This window comes from Bos javanicus, chromosome 15, assembly GCF_032452875.1.
Source record: "Bos javanicus breed banteng chromosome 15, ARS-OSU_banteng_1.0, whole genome shotgun sequence".
NCBI lineage: Eukaryota > Metazoa > Chordata > Mammalia > Artiodactyla > Bovidae > Bos > Bos javanicus.
In genome coordinates, this window is record NC_083882.1 from 38,038,586 (window position 1) to 38,059,242 (window position 20,657).

Genomic DNA, 20,657 nt, shown 5'->3' on the forward strand with positions numbered 1-20,657 from the left:
ACAATCCTATATTATGAACTAAAAAGTTGCTAAAGACTAGATTTTAAATATTCTTACCACACACACCAAGAAGTTAATTATGTGATGTGATGGAGGTGTTAGCTATTGCTCTGGTGGTAATCATATTACAATATACGTGTCAAATTAAAACACTGAACATGTTCAACGTCAAAGACTTGCTAAGAAGTCAACTTACATATAAAAGTGATTTAACTAACTCATGTTTAAATCCAATAAAGACTGATAAATGATCAGAACAACTTTGTTCATGAAGAAGTAATCAAACTCCCAGGTCAATAAACCACAGTGCATAATGAGTGTCCTATAAAGCTACCGGACTTAAACTCTCAGTTAATGAGATCAGTTAAAAAAACAAGAAAACAAAAACCAGTAGTTCAGAATTCCTGCAGCATCCAAATTGCCCTTTGACATTACCAAAGAAATATAAAACTGAGGATGGAAAGAAATCTGAATCAATATTAGAATCTAGATATAATCACAATACTAGAAGCTTTAAAGACATGGTAAACATGGGAATGGATTGAGGAAAGGCCATCTAAGTCATCGCCTAAGAAGGAAAAACCCACCTGGAGAATAAGGGGACGGAGGCCTCTCCTGGACCCCAGTGAACAGACTGACTACCTCATGGCTTTGTGGAGGCAAGAATCATGGAGCAGTAAGGAAGAGGCAGATTCTACTTTAGGAAGAACACTGGATGGTCACACACATAGCAACAAGCAAAGCTTAACTTCAGGGAGGAAAACATTCCAAGTAAAACAGATAATGAATGAAGCCTCAGCTGGCTTTTACTGAAGGCACCTTGACAACTAGAAAATGAAGACCGTTTCCCCCCTAATTCAGAGCTGCAGTAACTTACATTCTTTGAATTTTTGCTAAAGCAACTTGCTACCTGCTTTCTCTAACTATGAATCTTCATTGTCTCCACAAGCAAATTTCTTCTTTAACATGGTAAAGCAATTTAGTTGGTCATAAAGTTTACTTTTACCCAGAGTCAAAAAGATTTGAAATGGAATGAGGTTTAATACAAAAGGATGGGGTTAATCTTAACAAATAATAAATACTTTTCAATAAATGAGCAAAAAGAAAAACCCATCAGACATAAACACTTAGATCAAACAGGAAGCTATGACAAATCTGAACAAATGTCTCCTGTTGAACCACAAGAAAAAGGAGACGTTAAAGTAAATCTCTAGGTCACAGTCGTAAGATTATAAGAAGGTATTTTAATCTTTCTGAAGTGAAGAATCTTGGATTAAGAAGGACTGTTTTCATTAAAAAACTAATATTCCTAACTGAAAAGAAAATCCAATAGAGGCAGTAAACAAATTAGGTGCAGCAGAAAACAATGCAGCTACTTTTTTTTTTAAGAAGTGCTTCTCTTTAAAGAAACAGTTTTGATGAGCAGCTTCCATCTAGGGACTCCTTTACCCTCAAGTTCTGCGTCCTAAGATTTCTGGTGATTAATCCTGTGTCTTCTAAGACCCTTGTCATAGTTTATCACTCTTGTTTTGCCTAAAACACATTTTTATGTACCTTTCTCAGATAGGATGGATGGAACATGATTTTTTTTAAATCTTTGTATACCCGAGACTCTTTATTTTGCTCTTAACACTCAACTGTAGCTTAGCTGGATACAGAACTCTTAACTTGAAAATAATCCTTCTATGCCAGCACCATCTCCTCCCCTGTTTTACATTTTTCCTAGCATTTATAATCATCTCTCTTTTACACACACACACTTGTTGGTTTTTTCTTTACTAGAATGTGAGTTCCATATGGGCAGAATGTATTTTTTGCCTGTTTTGTTCAACAGTATTGCCTAGAATAGTGCCTGTCCTTCAGTATGCATTTCATAGCCTTGTGTATGTTTTACTGCTAAGTCTCTTTAATTGGGAAGGATGAGTAGGAGGCCTGTTAATGTGGGTGGGGCTTGTTTACCCAGCAGGTTTTGCTTTGGAATTACCAGTGTGATTTCCAAAATGAGAAGGATTTACTCTGGAGTACTAAATCTCTTTGGCCATTTCCTTCAGTATTTAAGAGATGTGTTTTCTGCCTAGAAGTGAATAGATAAGTCACGGTAGCCTTGCTTTAAGGTGTATGGTGTATGTTATATGGGAGAGGTGTGTGTGTGTGTATGTATGTGTGTGAGAGGTGTGTGTGCATGTGTGTAGCAGACAAGGGCAATGGCATCAGGAGTCGCCAGGGTTCCACTCAAACCTTGGCTTCCTTTCTAGTGTATTTTAATATCATTATATTTGCCCACATGATTTTCATTTTCCAAAAACAGTATGAAATTCTTTAACTTACTGGTGATAATATCCTTCTGCCTACTCCCCTCTGTTGTAATGCATTTTATCTTTTATTATTATTTTGATCAGGAGGAAAGGGGGGAAAACGTACCTGCTTAGTTGCCATCTTGATCCATATTTGGGAGGACAAATGTTTATGACTGTCTCAGATCTATAGTTCTCAGTATTGTTTCCTTTGACCCCAAATCAAAATGTTTTGGCCAACTGCACTGGCAAAAAAGTTCGTTCAGTTTTAAGTACAAATAAAAGACATATATTTCATTTTCACCAAGAACTTTATTGAATGTGTTCACTAACCGAACAAACTTTTTGGCCAATCCAACTCAAACGGTAATATCTCAATCACTAATCAGCATCTTCCAGCCATCCATTCATTTGAAAATAGCTCAGAAATCTCTTATAATTTTAATACTGATGTCCCTCCAGGATAAACTTGACTGAATGTTTCCCCTTCTATGGCAGGGATTCAAAATAGTCTTCCTAAGTCTTCCCACACACTTCCCTTACCATGAGAAAGGAGAATGCTTGGTCCTATTGGTGGTATTATGCCCTATTGTCCCTTTTTATCATACACCAGAGAAATAATATCTTTCACTAATTATGGCCTGATTAGACTTATTGAGCTTCCTAAAATGAGAGAGACTGCTTTATTACCTAATAAACAGGTTAAGCCTCACGTTTTCACAAGAGTCCTTATCTCATAGGCACTGGCTGAAGAAGGTCTGGTGAACCTCATTACTTTGGGAACAATAGAGTATATTTCAGACAAGCTTAGCAGCCCAGCAGAGCAAAGAAATTAGGCATCCTTCAACATTCAGTATATGTTTCCTGAATGCCTTTTGTGTGCTAGGCATCATTCTAGGTATTAGGGAATAAAAGAAAAATGTCTGGCCTCATAGAAATTCATATTCCACTAAAATATACACAACAAAATACATAGTATGCTAAATGGTCGCTGCTGTGGAAAAAACAGAGGAGGAACATAACGAGTGTCATGGAGGAGCTTTTGAAATTTTAGGTGGAAGGAAGTCACAAAGGGATCTTTATAGATGTGTAGGGAAGGAGCACTGCGGGCGAGAGAACAGAAGGAGGCCAGGTTCTCAGAAAGGGAGTGTGCCTGGGACACAGGAGGAAATAGCAAGGAACCCAGTGAGGCTAGACCTGAGTGAGTTTAAAAAGGGAACTAATGGGGGCTAAGTCGTGTAGGACCTTCTGAGCCACTGTAATGATTGTCTTTTACTAGGAGTGAGGGTTCAGGGCAGAACAGGGCCCCTCTGGCTGCTGTGTGTTGAACCCGGACTGAAGAGCATCAGGAAGTAAGCGCAGAGACCAGGGAAAAGGCTATACTTTTTCACAGCTGAACTCTCTGATCAATTTCCTTTTCATTCCGGCCCTTCTCACTGCTTCATCTCTTGGCTGTCCTTAACAATGAGAGTTTAGAAATAACACATAGTTATTGACAGTGTCTAGACTTTATGTTTGTATTTTGTTCAGGACAACAGTTTTGAGTACATATAAATTATTGAATACATTCATGTGTCATTGTTTTAAACTATCTGCAGTGCAAGACAAACAACACTAGAATTCACTGACTTGTAATAGCCTTGAAGAAGAGGTAATATACAAGTCTGACTCACCTATACTCAATGCTGATCAAGAGAGAATGAAAGTAGAGAGTGGAATAGAATAGTAAATAATTTCTGTCTACGTGATAATCTGATCCAGCAGAAAACTTCCCAAATATTATCTCTTTTTACCCATACTCACATCAGGTACATATTTTGAGGTTCAGAAAGTAAGGGTTAATTGCCTAATGTCATACAGCTAATAGTGGGTAACCAGAAATCAAGCGCAGGTCTCTCCATCCCAAGAGTAGTACTTTTTCTATTGTGCCAGTCTGTGACTTGCTATAGAACTAGGATTTTCAAAGATTATGAAGTGCTAGGCTAGAGAAAATGGGCATCTGATTCTTGCAGAGTGGGATTGCAAATGAGGAAATGTGCTTATAAGTGGGTTCAGTTCAGTTCAGTCGCTCAGTCATGTCCGACTCTTTGCAACCCCATGAATTGCAGGATGCCAGGCCTCCCTGTCCATCACCAACTCCCGGAGTTCACTCAGACTCATGTCCATCGAGTCAGTGATGCCATCCAGCCATCTCATCCTCTGTCGTCCCCTTCTCCTCCTGCCCCCAATATAAGTGGGTAATATCTCCCAAAGCAATTCTTAGAAAGTTGGAAAACATTAATATCTAGATTGAAATTCATCTAAAAGTTACCTGGAAATCATGAGCTATGAATAAAGTCTAATTAGACAAAATGAATTACCTAGCACTTTTAATTTTCTCTCTCTCTCTGCATCCTATTCTTGTTCTGGCTAGAGAAACTATCTCCTATATTTTAAGTGCTGGGAGTGTGTGAAAGAAAGAGAAATGAGAAGAGGAACAGGGAGAATGGCTATAAAAGATGAAAGAATCAGAACTGAGGTTTGAACGTAGAGCAACAAAGTGAGGAAGTAAGACGAATTCAGTAAACAATATTGACAACTTGCTCTTTGTAAGCCAGGCAGGCAGGCAGAAATACAAAGCTGACATTTCAGGAATCATCTGCCTAAACAAAAACTCACAACCATACTTTTTGTTTTTTAGTTGCTAAGTCATCACACTAAATTCTGCTTAAAACCAAGCACAGCCATCCCTCAGTATCTTCAGGGAATTGGTTCTAGGACCCCTGCAGATGCTCATATAAAATATATATAAAGTAATGCAGTATTTTCATATAACCTACGCACATCCACTGTATACTTTAAATCTTCTCTAGATTACTTATAATACCTAATACAATGTAAACAGTTACCAGTATGCAGTAAATTTAAGTTTTGCTTTTTGGAACTTTCTGGAATTCTTAAAATTTTCAAATATTTTTGATCTGCAGTTGATTGAATCCAGGGAGGCAGAACTCCTGGATATGGAAGGCTGCCTGTATTTAGTTCCAAGTCCTAATATTTAAAGCTATTACAATTACAGCATCCATTTGTTGGAAACTCCTACCTCTTATGCAAATTGTGACCCTAAAGAAATCTTGCACCTTATCAACTGTACTGAATTCAAAAACAATGTACTAGAAGATTTTTTACATATATGAATATATGCTGAGCTAAGAGAATGCATATTATGGCATGTCTTAAGAGGAAAAAAAGAGGATAACAAAAATAATAACAATTCTCAGTTATTATAGTTTTTAGGCATATGAAGGATATGGCTAGAAGGAAGAGTAAGTCTTAACAGCTAGTCAGAATCTTACCAATTTGATCAAAGGCAAAGATACTGACAGCACAGGACTCCAGAATTTTATAAAAACAGTGAATTATTCTTTCAGGAATATTTTTATTTATCTTCCAGTTGAATATCTTTCCCTAACTCTTTAGCACATGTCATATCAACGTGTTTTATCCAACGGCAAAATGCTTCAACTGAAGAATGGTGTGCAAAGGGAAATGTAGCCTGGCTGTAAAATCTCAGCATCATTCCTCAGACTTTCTGAAAGTTATCTCCTACCTGAGGGGCATTGGTAGCCACTAGGAACGCATTTGTCCGTCCCGGGTGGTCGTAGTCATGCATGGCAGCTGCCACATACAGAGCCATCAGTTCCAGCGCAGGAATGTTTGAAGATAGACAGCCATAGCTCTCATCTGGAATCGAGCAGCTCCTCGACGAAATGTAAGCAATTCGCTCAGGGTTAATTGCTGAGGAACAAGCAAAATGAAAGAGCATTACATATAAAATCCTTACAGTGAGGCTAAAAGGAGCTTCCCAAAGGTAATATGATCATCTTATTTGTTGACTTACCTAAGAAATACTCTCTAAACATGGACATAAAATAGTATGCTATTTCCAACATACATGCTAACAGAGAGGAGCAGTGTTAAACACGACATGACAGGATTCTCATGATGCTCTGTTAACTCAAGCTAGTGGTGATCTTTAGAAACCTCTGATTTTCTAAACTTTTGTTATTTAAAGGTTAAACATAATGGCCAGAGTAATAGGAAAAAACAATCTAGAGAATAAAATTACATGAAACACTATAGAGACTTAGGAACTTAATATATTAACAAAGCAAGCATTTCAACATACATGCTTTTCAAATCTTACCCAAATAGATTTCCTTTCATTTGTAACCCTGACTACACTACTTCCTCTTCTTTTTCCTTCCATGAAGCCGCTTATAAAATACTGTAAAGAAAAACTCTGAAAACTGAAAAGGTATGGAAAACTGAGGAGTGATCCAGTCAGTATAATTCTTTGTATCTTCTAGTTAGAAACAATAATTTTACTCTCAGCACTGTGCTTTTGATGTCCTTAACACCTTACCATTTGTTTCTCCTTTTTTGGTAATTTGGTGGCTATACCTATTTAGATGGTCACTCAAATTGTTATTGCTAAAGGTATCTTAAAGTATTAAGAAGGAAATAATAAAGTATATTGTGAGTAGACAGCAAAGAAAGCCACAAAGATATCAGAGAGATACAAATTTTCATTGGTTGTGTTCAGCAGGGGAAACAGAATAATGTCCTGGCTTGTCAAAGTCCAAAAGGACTTTATCATGATTTAGTTCATTTAATATTTTCAATCACAAGGGTTTTTTTAACATAATAACTTAAATACACAATACTGATCGTTATAAAGATACCTAATTATTTTCATGCTGTTTATATTTTGCACCTAAATTGAGTTTTAGAATTCCCCACACTAGAGCTTCTTTTAAAAATAAAAAGTAAAAACAAGATACTTAAATGTATGAATAAAGATATATTTAAACATTCAAGTTTCTAACAAGATTTAAATTACCAATATCAGAGTGAAAACTTTAATTTTTTCTGCATTATATGCATTCTGTAGTGCCCCTAGAATTTAGAATATATATATAAAATATAAAAAAATGCAAAAAATCCTTTTAAACTCAGTATATACTTACAATTGACATATTAGGATCTTAATACATTAGTCTGTGTATGTTTAATCTGAAATTACTAGTATAAAAAAAATACATGGCAAGACAACTAAATGGCCAGACAACTAGACATAAGTACTGAAGATTCCATTTAAAAGGAGGCCTCGGAAAAAGGCATTAGAGACTGAAAAGGAAGAGGCAGAACTATCTCTATTTGTAAATGACATGATTCTGTATACAGAAAGATCCTAAGAAATCCACTGGAAAAGTATTAAACTAAAAATGAGATCATAAAGGTTGCAGGGGACTAGATCAATATGCAAAAAATCCATTTTATTTCTCCACACTAGGGATAAATAATCAAAAAATGAACCCAAGAAAGCAATTCCATTTATACTAGCTTCAAAGAGAATAAAATACTTAGGAGTGAATTTCACAAAAGAAGTGAAAAACCAGTATCCTGAAAAATAAAAAACTTTGTTGAAAGAAATTAAAGAAGACAAATAAGTAGAAAAATATCCATGCTCATGGTTCAGGAGACTTAATATTGTTAAGATAGCAATACTCCCTCAAATGATCTATGGTTCAACATACTCCTGTCAATGCCCCAACTGGCTTTTTTGTACAAGAGATATATAAACTGGCCCTAAAATTCATACGGAAATGAAAGAGATCCAGATTAGCCAAAACAATCTTGAAAAAGAATAATTTTGAAGTTTACTACAAAGCTTTAGTAACAAAAGATTGTGTGGTAATGACATAAGGATAGGTACATAGATTAATGGAACAGAACTGAGTCCAGAAATAAATCCTTATACTTACGGTCAACTGATATTTGGATAAGGGAGCCAAGACCTTGTTGAGAGCCAACTATGCTTTGCATGATACAAGGCACTTTCATACATGTTGTTTCACTTAATGCCACATCTTAAAAGGCAGAAATGATTTTATAACGTTTAAGAACCAATCATGTAGAATTACATAAAGAAATTTTTTCAACAAATGGTGCCAAGACAACTAGATTTCCATATGCTAAAGACGAATGTTAGACCTCTTCCTTACTTCATCCCCTCAAATTAGTTTTAGTGGATCCTAGACCTAAACTATGAAACTCTTAGAGCACTATGAAACCCTTAGAAGAAAACATAGTAAATCTTCATGACCTCAAGTTACACAAACCCTTTGTAGATATGACACCAAAAGCATGAGCAATGAAAGAAAAAATTAGTTAAATTAAACTTCATCAAAATTGAAAACTTTATGCTTTGACTGTTGTCATTCAGTCTCTCAGTCAAGTCTGACTCTGTGAACTCATGGACTGCAGCACACCAGGCTCCCCTGTCCCACACCATCTCCCAGAGCTTGCTTAAACTCATGTCCATTTAGCTGGTGATGCCATCCAACCATCTCATCCTCTGTCATCCCCTTCTCCTCCTGCCTGCAGTCTTGCCCAGCATCAGGGTCTTTTCTAATGAGTTGGCTCTTCACATCAGGTGGCCAAAATATTGCGGCTTCAGCATCAGTCCTTCCAATGAATATTCAGGACTGATTTCCTTTAGGATTAACTGGTTTGATCTCCTTGCAGTCCAAAGGACTCTCAAGAGTCTTCTCCAACACCACAGTCCAAAAGCATCAATTCTTTGGCTCTCAGCTTTCTTTATGGTTCAAGTGTCACATCCATACATGACTACTGGAAAAACCATAGCTTTGACTAGACAGATCTTTATTAGCCAAGTAATGTCTCTGCTTTTTAATATGCTGTCTAGGTTTGTCATAGCTTATCTTCCAAGGAGCAAGCTTCTTTTAATTTTATGTCTGCAGTCACCATCTGCAGTGATTTTTGGAGCCAAAGAAAATAAAGTCTGTCACTGTTTCCATTGTTTCCCCATCTATTTGCCATGAAGTGATGGGACTGGATGCCATGATCTTATGCTTTGATAGACATCGTCAAAAAAGTGCAAAGATAACACAATGTGAGAAAATAGCAGCAAATCATAAATTTAATAAGACACTTGTATCCAGAACATATAAAAAACTTTTACAACTCAATAATGAAAAGACAAATGACAAAATTTTTAAATGGACAAAGGACAAATATACATATGACCTAAAAAACATGAAAAGATGCTCAACATCATTAGCTATTAGAAAAATGTGAATCAAAAAATCCACAGTGAGATACCACTTCACACCAACCATAGAATGGCTATCAAGAAGACAGATAATGATAAATGGCAGATAAATTAATATTAATTTATTATAATAATAAATTGGGATCTTCATACACTGCATGTGAGAATGTAAAATAGTGCAACCATTTTGGAAAAGAGTTTGGCAGTTCCTCCAAATGTTAATCACAGAGTCACCTTATGACCCAGCAATTCCATAAAACTAGGTAGATGGCCAAGAGAAATGAAAACATAAACCCACACAAAAGCTGGTAGATGAATATTCATAGCAGCATTTATTCATAACCGCCCCAAAGTGAAAAGAACCCACATTTCCAATAGGTATACCTACATCAGTAAATTCAGAAAGATCAACCATTACCTTCCTTTGTCTTGATGTAACACTTAAAATCCATTCCCATATATGTTCCTCAGGTTTCTGCCAATATAAATTTAGGAAATTATTTTGGTATTCAGACTTAGGTTGTGGCAGATCTGAGTTTAATTATGGATCACAAAGAAATGAGAGGTGGTGGGACTAGGTTTAGAGGTGAACTAGCATAAACCTACAAGTCAAGAATCTCAGGTGAGGTTGTTACAAGGTCTTCAGGCAACCAACATAAGGTGAAATGATTGTTTTTCAGCATGGAGGTACAGCAAGATATGAGGGGTTCAGGGTAATCAGATTTATTGAAATCAACTCAAATATTCTTCCAATTATAAGGGTCCTTTCTTTTCCAATCAATACCACAGCTCTGACATAAGAGGCCTAGTTGAGGCCATGAACTCAACTTGCACTGAATTTTAGGTAACTTCAGGATCAAACTTCGGATTATGTTTTCAGAAGTTACGATCCTCCTACTATAATAATTAAGAATTTTTTTTTTAATTAAAAAATCTAATTATTTTTGTCTGCGCTGGTTCTTCACTGGTACTCAGGCCTTTCTCTAGTTGTGGTGAGCAGGGGCTACCCTCTAGTTGCAGTGCTCCAGCTTCTTGCAGTGGCTCCTCTTTTTGTGGAGCACAGGCGGTAGAGGGTGTGTGCTTCCATAGCTGCGTCAGGTGGGCTCAGCAGTTGCAGCTGCTGGGCTCTAAAGCACAGGCTCAGTAGTCGTGGCACACAGGCCTAAGTTGTTTGGCGGCATGTGGGACCCCTTCTGGATCAGGGATCAAACTCAAGTCTCCTGCACTGGCAGGTGGATTCTTTACCACTTAGCCACCAGAAAAGTCAAGGAATTCTTTTAACTATCTGGTTCTCTAACCATTCATTAAAACTCTAAACTTGTTATTTCATTTCTTTTTTTATTGAAATATAATTAACGTGAAACACTGTGTAAATCTAAGGTATACAATGTGTTCATTTGATATATTTGTATACTGCAATATGATTACCACCTGTAGCATCAGTGAACACCTCTACGACACCACATAATTATCATTTCTTTTCCTGGGATGAGGTCAATTAAGATCTAGTCTCTCAGCAACTTTGAACTTTATAAGGTAGTATTTATGACTATAACCACTATGCTGTGCATTAGCTCTCCAGGACTTATTTATCTACGAGCTCCAAGTTTGTAACCTTAAACAACATATCCCCAATTCCCTCACTCCCGGCCTCTGGTAACCACCATTACATTCTCTGTTTTTACAAGTTCAGCATTTTTATATTCCATATGTAACTGACATCATAAAGTATTTGTCTGATATTTCATTTAGCATAATGCCCTTAAGGCCCATCTGCTGCAAATGGCAGGATTTCCTCCTGTCTCATGGCTGAATAATAATCCATTGTGTGTACATGTACACACACACACACACATCTTTATCCATTCATGGATTATTTTCATGTCTTGGCTATTATGAATAATGCAGTAATACATATGGAAGTGCATATATCTCTTCAAACTTCTATTTTCATTTCCTTTGGATATATACCCAGAAATTGCTCCTTCACATGATAGTTCTACTTTATTTTTTTGAGAAATAAAAATCTCAATACTACTGTTCACAGTGGCTGAACCAACCTGTCTTCCCTTTAACAGTGCACAAGCGTTCCCTTATATCCACATCTTGGCCGAAACTTGCCTCTTGTCTTGATGACAGCCATTCTAACAAGTGTGAGGTGATAGCCCACTGTGGTTTTGATTTGTGTTTCTCTGCCCATTGTTTAAAAATTGGATTTTTGGGGGTATTAAGTTGTATAAGTTCTTTATGTATGTTCGATATTAACCCCTTATACTCAGTATATGAACTACAAATATTTACTCCCATTCTGCAGGTTGCCTTTTCATTTTTAAAATTGTTTCCTTTGCTGTGTAGAAGCTTTTTAGTTTGATGCAGTCCCACTTGTTTATTTTTGCTTTTGTTGCTGTTACTTTTGGTGTCATAGTCATTTTTTCTATTCTCCACTGTAGTCAGAATAAAGCAGTGCATTTCATAGTCCTTACAGTCTTTGTTTCTACCACAGTTTTCCATTTCAGCAGCTACTTGGTTTTCCAAAGAAAACTGTTTCTACATATACTTTATTCCATAATATTGTATAAGGACTTATAACATTGCTAGTAAGAACTCAGAAGGAAGTGAGGAGCACAGAAAACAAGACACTGCCTTAGGGAATACTCAAATCCTCTTGAACAGGGTGATGGTGGAAAACTTCTGTTAAGGACACTGCCAAGAACCCACCATTGGAAACTAAGGAAAAGGGTGATTGTTAATATAGCAGCAGAAAGCTTGGTTGCACTGTATTCATGGAAGACAAAACATGTAGACAATGAACTTAGATATTTAGCTGAGGAGATTTCCAAGGAAAGTATTAAAGACAAGCCTGCTAACTTACTGTTTGAAATAAAATGTAAGAGGAGAGTGACGAAGAATTGCTAAGCAAGAAGGTAAATCTGGGAAATCCTCAACCTGTCCAGACTGCACAAAATACGAGAAGTGAGAGATTCACCATCAGGAATGTGTACTCTGGACAGAAAACCAAGGTTGTAGTTGTACCGCTTTTTGCTAATTCCTTTGAAGGATGAAAAGGTCAGGGTCAGAGACATACTTGAAGCTGCTATGCTGCTGTCTTTGAAGAAGGGGCCATTAGCCATGGAATGCAGGTGGCTTGGGTAAGTTGGAGGAGGCAAGGAAACATTCTTCACTGGGGATTCCAGGAAGAAAACAGTCCTGCTGACACCTGGATTTTAGCCCAGTTGAATGATTTTCAGACTTCTGGATCCAGAATAATAAGTTAATAAATTTGTATTTTGTTTTTGACCACACCACATGGTATGTGGGATCTTAATTCCCTGACTAGGGATCACAGAGTCCTAACCACTTTGGCAGGGAATCCCCCAAATTTGTATCATTTTAAGCCACTAAGTCTGTAGTAATTTGTTACAGGAGCCATAGGAAAATAATACAGATTTTGGCACTTGGAAGTAGAGTGTTGCTGTAACAAATATCTAAAAATGTGGAGGTAGCTTTGGAATTGGCTAGTGAGTGAAGGCTGGAAAAATTCTGAAGAGTATGATAGAAACCAATAAAAGACATTAATTAATATATTCAAGAAGTTCACTGAACCCCCAAATAAGATGAATACAAAGAATATAACCTGAGTGTACCATGCACAAAATGCTAAAAACCAATAGCAAAAAGAAAAGGGACATGGTACCATTAAGGAGAAATAAACTTACGGCTGATTTGTCAACAGATATTATAGATGTCCAAAGATATAATGATATCTACAAATGTGCTGGAATAAGGATGCATTCTTCTAGGATAAAATAAATACATCTACAAACAAAAAGGCTGAAGAAAACAATCTCTGATGGAAGCACAGAACTACTGGAAAGAAGGAAGATCAGTATGAAAGTAAATATGGATGGCAGAGAAAAATGAATCAGTGACATCTGGCAAATCCATCAAACAATGGTGTAGTCCTTTAGACTAAAGCACCAAAGAATGTGAAGAAGTGGCTAAGACTGAGACCTTTACACTGATTAGTATGATAACAATTCTCAGGCATTTGTAACTGAGCAAATTCTGTCCTGATTTGTGTGTATTTCTTACTGGAGTATTTCTCCTCTCTTTTTTTCAATGTTTTAAGATTTTGGCTGCAGAGCTTTCAGGATCTCAGTTCCCTGATCAGGGATTGAACCCAAGCCATGACAGTAAAAGCACTAGATAGAGGTTTCCTCCCCTCTTTTATAAACTAGAATAAAAGAGCTGTGAATGTTACAATTCATCACATTTGCATCAACACAGTTATATTTATGATAAGGAAACAAAATTTGAATGTTAACAATTTTTTTTTAATATCACTGTTTAAATACTTATGTGAAGCTTTTAAACATGTCCCCCATCTGTTGGGAATGTTACATGTTTTAAATTTGCATGATATACCTAAAACAGAAAAAACAAGAACTGAAAGAAAAGCAAAACAGATTATCATAATTTTCAGGATATTGGCTATCTCAGTGAAGAACCAGCAGGGTGGGACACAGAAAAGAAACATGGTAAATTGAGTAGTATTGAATCTTCAAACGGGTAGTAAGTTTCCCAATTTGCATTCATCAAAATTTACATAATACTTTATATATACCCCTGGTGGCTCAGACAATAAAGCATCTGCCTACAATGCGGGAGACCTGGGTTCAATCCCTGGGTTGGGAAGATCTCCTGGAGAAGGGATGGCAACCCACTCCAGTATTCTTGCCTGAAAAATCCCATGGACAGAGGAACCTGGTAGGCTACAGTCCATGGGGTCGCAGTCAGTCAGACATGACTGAGAGATTTCCCATTCACTTTATTATAACAAAGGTGGCTTAATAAAAATGCTAAGAGAACAGAGATAATGAAATGAGATAGTTTGATTTATAATGCCTAATGAAATACTTTAAGGAAAGATTAGTAGAAGGGAGTACCTGTTTCATTTCCTGCTCCATGATCACTGTGGATCTCCTGTAGGCCAGGAATGGGCCGTGTTGTCAGATACCAAACAGCATGTAGGACGTCTGTGGCATGTATACGATTGTGATCTAAAGTCACCAAAATGTTTTATAAAAATGGTTATTTTGTTATTTTTAACATAGGACATTTTAAAAAGTACTTTCTAGTCTCACTGTATCCTCCTAAATAAAACATATGGCTTAGAATAATTTCCAACAATTAGGTTTTTGTTTCATCTTATTTTGTCGTTTCTTTCACATATACTATGAAAACATAGTACAGGGATCAAAGAAAAGGCATCATACCGGGGCTAACTTACTTAAGGTTACTTTTGCTTGTTTTTGGACCATGCCATTTGGCTTGCAGGATCTAGTTCCCAGAGCAGGGATGGAACCCATGACCCCCGCAGAGGAAGCACGGAGTCCTAACCACTAAGTCTAGCAGGCGCCAGGGAAGTCCCCAGAGACTCATCTTATCCAGTATATCCTAACTGGACGTGACAGTGAGGACTCCTCACCATGGCTTTCTTTTTCTCATTCCTTTCTTTTTCCCATTCCTCTGATCTTGAAGTACACCTTAAAGTATCATCTTATTCCATTTGTAAAATTCAGCCACTTTTCAAAATACATACTTTGTGATAATTATAGTACATATAATGCACGTTAAACTATTAAGCATCATTATTATTAATGAATCATGCCAATTTAAGAATAATTGGCTATTTCTCCAAAGAATGTTCCCCTGGAGGTTAAGTGTAGAATGAATCATAAAGAAAATTGTATTTTTTTCTACTATAAAATTAAAATTCTATTTTATCATAAAATCAAATTGCCATTAAAAATTATTCCACAAGTCAGGACACAGTTAAAAAATTCTGTGGGTAAATTTTAAACATTTTAAAATAAGAAATTTAGGAAACTCATGACAATATTACCAAACATCTGAAATGATAAGGTATTCATATAAATAATTAACACAGAAAACTTATACTATATAATTACATGAAAAAGCAGACTATAAATAAGGTATTAATAGTATGATTCACTTCATAAAAAATAAGTATAAGAAAAAGTCTTGAAGGATATATACTAAAATGTTAACAGCAGTCAATTAACTCTGGGTTGGAGGATGTAGATTTTCTTTTTAAATTACTATTTTTCAATTCTTCCAAACATGCAATTTAAAAAGTGTTTAAGGGACCATCTAAAGGGAGTTTACAAGGAATTTCAAAACCAGTATTATTTCAAGTTAAATAATATATAATACTTACAAGGAATGTCTCGATAACCATTTTCTAAAGCATGAAAGTAGTTCATGAATTGTAGAGTGGGAATTTTAAATATCTCCAATAAGCCAGTGTCTTGAAATAAGGTATACACAACCTAAATGTCAATTAAAAGAAAGTACACTTTAAAAATCAGAATTTCTATTTCTAGTTGAGTATAATGTTTTTTGATTTGCATTGGCAAAGCTAACTATGTACATGTCTCTAACTTAATAATTTATTAAAAATTTTCCTACAATGATTTCTTTCCAAAACATGAAGGAAGATACTACCCCAAAGCCCTTGAAAACCAGAGAACGATTACCATATCATATCCCAGTTTTAAAAATTTTCCACTCTTCCCTTCAGCTTTTCAGTCATAATTTATTGAAGGGCTTATGAATTGTATTCTAGTATAGCCCTAGGCGTTAAAGAGATGTCAGAACAATATATTTATCACATTTCTGACCCTAAATTACTCAACATGCTGCTGCTGCTAATTTGCTTCAGTCGTGTCCGACTCTGTGCGACCCCATAGACGGCAGCCCACCAGGCTCCCCCGTCCCTGGGATTCTCCAGGCAAGAACACTGGAGTGGGTTGCCATTTCCTTCTCCAATGCATGAAAGTGAAAAGTGAAAGTGAAGTCGCTCAGTTGTGTCTGACTCTTAGCAACCCCATGGACGGCAGCCTACCAGGCTCCTCCGTCCATGGGATTTTCCAGGCAAGAGTACTGGAGTGCCTTGCCATTGCCTTCTCTGACTCAACGTGATAAATTATGGTTTTTTTTTTTCACATATTTTATCCTTGTGTTCTCTCATTTCATTAATAAGATACTTTGGAGTTAATGACAGTGCTATTTCAGGAAGATTAATCTGACCCTGTTGTGTAGACCCATAAGGAAGAACCTTGAGTCTGGGTGGTAAAATGGAAGTATTTTTCCATGGTTCTAGCATGAAGTGGACCACCTGGCCTTGGGTAAAGCACAGGGAAAGGGAAAGTGAAGTCGCTCAGTCATGTCTGACTCTTTGTGACCCCATGAACCGTAACCTACCAGGCTCCTCTGTCCGTGGGATTTTCCAGGCAAGAGTACTGGAGTGGGTTGCCATTTCTTTCTCCAGGGGATCTTCCCAACCCAGGGATTGAACCTGGGTCTCCCACACTGTAGGCACATGCTTTTACCGTCTGAGCCACCAGGACAGGGAGGACAGGTGAAAAAGATGAGGCCTAAGAAACACTGGACTGTATGAAAACAAGCTGGAATCAAGATTGCTGGGAGAAATACCAATAACCTTAGATACGCAGATGACACCATCCTTATGGCAGAAAGTGAAGAAGAACTAAAAAGCCACTTGATGAAAGTGAAAGTGGAGAGTGAAAAAGTTGGCTTAAAGCTCAGCATTCAGAAAACGAAGATCATGGCATCTGGTCCCATCACTTCATGGGAAATAGATGGGTAAACAGTGGAAACAGTGTTAGACTTTATTTTTCTGGGCTCCAAAATCACTGCAGATGGTGACTGCAGCCATGAAATTAAAAGACACTTACTCCTTGGAAGGAAAGTTATGACCAACCTAGATAGCATATTCAAAAGCAGAGACATTACTTTGCCAACAAAGGTTCGTCTAGTCAAGGCTATGGTTTTTCCTGTGGTCATGTACGGATGTGAGAGTTGGACTGTGAAGAAGGCTGAGCACCGAAGGATTGATGCTTTTGAAGTGTGGTGTTGGAGAAGACTCTTGAGAGTCCCTTGGACTGCAAGGAGATCCAACCAGTCCATCCTAAACGAGATCAGTCCTGGGTGTTCATTGGAAGGACTGATGTTGAGGCTGAAACTCCAAATTTTGGTCACCTGATGCGAAGAGCTGACTCATTTGAAAAGACCCTGATGTTAGGAAAGATTGAAGGCAGGAGAAGGGGACAGCAGAGGATGAGGTGGTTGGATGGCATCACTGACTCAATGGACATGAGTTTGGGTAAACTCCAGGAGTTGGTGATGGACAGGGAGGGCTGTCGTGCTGTCGTTCATGGGGTCTCAAAGACTTGGACACAACTGAGCGACTGAACTGAACTGAAGTTTCAGTCCAAAGAGCTAGACCACCTTTCATGTCCTTTTAAATCTTAAGATTCAATAAAAAGTGAACCTTTATTACTTCTTTAGTATAAATTAAACCCCATTATTATGAACAATTAAACTACTTTTCATATATACATAAATTATAAGTACCTTATATTAATAGGAAAGTTATGACCAACCTAGATAGCATATTCAAAAGCAGATGTTACTTTGCCAACAAAGGTCCATCTAGTCAAGGCTATGGTTTTTCCTGTGGTCATGTATGGATGTGAGAGTTGGACTGTGAAGAAGGCTGAGCACTGAAGAATTGATGCTTTTGAACTGTGGTGTTGGAGAAGACTCTTGAGAGTCCCTTGGACTGCAAGGAGATACAACCAGTCTATTCTGAAGGAGATCAGCCCTGGGATTTCTTTGGAAGGAATGATGCTAAAGCTGAAACTCCAGCACTTTGGCCACCTCATGCGAAGAGTTGACTCATTGGAAAAGACTCTGATGCTGGGAGGGATTGGGGGCAGGAGGAGAAGGGGACGACAGAGGATGAGATGGCTGGATGGCATCACTGACTCGATGGACGTTGAGTCTGAGTGAACTCCTGGAGTTGGTGATGGATAGGGAGGCCTGGCGTGCTGCGATTCATGGGGTCGCAAAGAATCGGACACGACTGAGCGACTGATCTGATCTGATTTGATATATTAATAGATTGTGCTTATATATATATGTATATATATATATGGCTTTACATATTATAGGTTTCTCTTTTCAAATTTTCTACTGAAAACTTTATTTGTGAAAAAAAAATTCAATGAATAATGTTGAACTTATATGTAAACCAATATTATAATCTTTAGAATTTGCTTTTTATAAAGATTCAAGGAAAAATTAAAGCAGTAGAGATGTGAAACAAACCTGACTGAGGATCCTTCCTGATTTCTCTCCCATCTTTTCTACAAGTTCAAAAATTTGAAAATTCCAGTTACTCATATTTTCTATTAATGAGTCATAATCTTCTATTAAAATCAGATCCTGTGATGCTTCTTGTTCAATCTGTATATGTAGGGGGAAAAAACAAACCAACTTAACCTTACCTTTTATAAATATTGTTGTATCCACAGCTAAATGAGAACACTTAAAAATGAATAAAAAATGGTCAATATTATTTTTTATAACAGTTATTCTTAAATATAAACATGTCTTCTAGGCATCAAAAGACTTACTGGTCATTATACTACTTTTATAAATAAAAATATTTTATTTCCAAAAGACTACACAAATCTAAAATTTATCATTTTCATTTTGGAAGTTAAAGAGATCACGGGATAACAGAGAGAAACTTAGATCCTTATACTGACATTTGTTACTAGGATAACTTCTCAAAAGAAATGGATTTTTTCCCCCTAAAAAGCTTGAATTTTGAAAAAAAAATTAAGAAAAAAATGTCCTATGATTTAGTGGATTATTTTCATTGTTTTTAATGACTGCACATACTTTATTGTCTCAGTTTAACATATATAATGAAAATATTAGCACAGAAAATAATATATTGACTATAAAACTAAAGAAATGTGTTCATTTAAAAGTGAATGCACTCAGTTCTAGGATGATGAATTTTAACGTAATTTTTTTAAATTCAAGGTTTTCCTTTTTTTTTAATTTTTATTTTATATTGGAATATAGTTAATTTTCACTGTTGTGTTAGTTTCAGACGTATGGCAAAGTAATTCAGTTATACATACACATATATCTATTCTTTTTCAGATTCTTACCTCATATAGGTTATTTCAGAATATTGAGTCGAGTTCCCTGTGCTATACTTTAGGTCTTTGTTGTTTATTTTATATACAGTAGTCTGTATATGTTAATCCCAAACCCCTCATTTATTTAAAGAAATTTTTCTTTCAGGTGTCACAGCGACTTTTCAGTAAAAACTTTAAGAAAATTATTGTATTAAAAACCTTGTGCTGGGCAAAAAATAATAAACTTAGTACTAACTAATAATATATTTCACCTTAACATAATCATATTGAAAGTTTATCTTTTACATTTGGTTGCTCTTCATTCTGTGCTGCTGCTTTTAGGTGATTTTCACCTTCCCAAAGTAATTTTCTGCTGTGTCTGTTCTCTGTTTCCACTTCTTGTTGAGCTTCGGTAAGGTTGAATGATGCTTTTGAGAAAACGGTATTGTCTTCGCCACCTTTCCAAACATATATAAAGTAATAAACAAGAATAAAACTTGTCCTATATGAACAACTTTATAAGAAAAGTTTGTAAAAAATATTCGGATAAATTGAACCATACTGGCATTCAATCTAAGCTGACACAATTAAGCTGTACCTTGCTGGACCATTTGGCGTAGGCACCTTGTGCTCAGGCCATGTTTCACCTGATACAGCTACTCATGGATGAAAGAGATGTGTGAATATTCACTGTAAAAATGAGAAACTGAAAATGGCAGTCCCTCTCAATAGGAATTTTTTTAAAACCAATTTCAAGTAAACAATTTCTAATACTTCAAATTATTTGAGTTTTGGATATGAAAATTCTAAAGTCATAATTATGGATGAGATTAAGGCACATCTAAAAATTAAAACAATGTCATGAATTATTTCTTTACTAATGTCATTAATAATGTTCTTTTCCCCAAATTGCATGGAAATGGGATGTAGCATTGGTAGCTAACAGCATTCATTCATATGCAAAAAAATATTCATACTCATTCTATATGTAATAGATAAACAGGAAACTTTCCCCAAACCCATCAACAGTAAAATAAATAAACTGTAGTGTATTCACACAATTGAACACTGCAGAGCAAAAAGAATAAACTACAATCATAAACATCAATATAGTTTTTAAAAATACAGTATCAAATGAAGGAAGACAGACACAGGTATACTCTGTGATTCTCTTTATGAAAAATTAAAAAACATATCAAAATG

The 20,657-nt window shown here is 36.3% G+C and overlaps 1 protein-coding gene across 1 annotated transcript in view; it reads right to left on the reverse strand.

Moving 5' to 3' along the window:
* The window catches only part of PDE3B (phosphodiesterase 3B), a 167,534-nt gene that overhangs the window by 11,537 nt on the left and 135,340 nt on the right, over positions 1-20,657 (reverse strand). The window contains exons 8-12 of the mRNA XM_061440727.1: positions 19,761-19,912; positions 18,628-18,765; positions 15,653-15,764; positions 14,358-14,471; positions 5,884-6,071 (exon numbers count right to left, since the gene is read on the reverse strand). Of these exons, the coding sequence (XP_061296711.1) occupies positions 5,884-6,071; positions 14,358-14,471; positions 15,653-15,764; positions 18,628-18,765; positions 19,761-19,912 (704 nt within the window). The remainder of the gene's footprint in view (positions 1-5,883; positions 6,072-14,357; positions 14,472-15,652; positions 15,765-18,627; positions 18,766-19,760; positions 19,913-20,657) is intronic.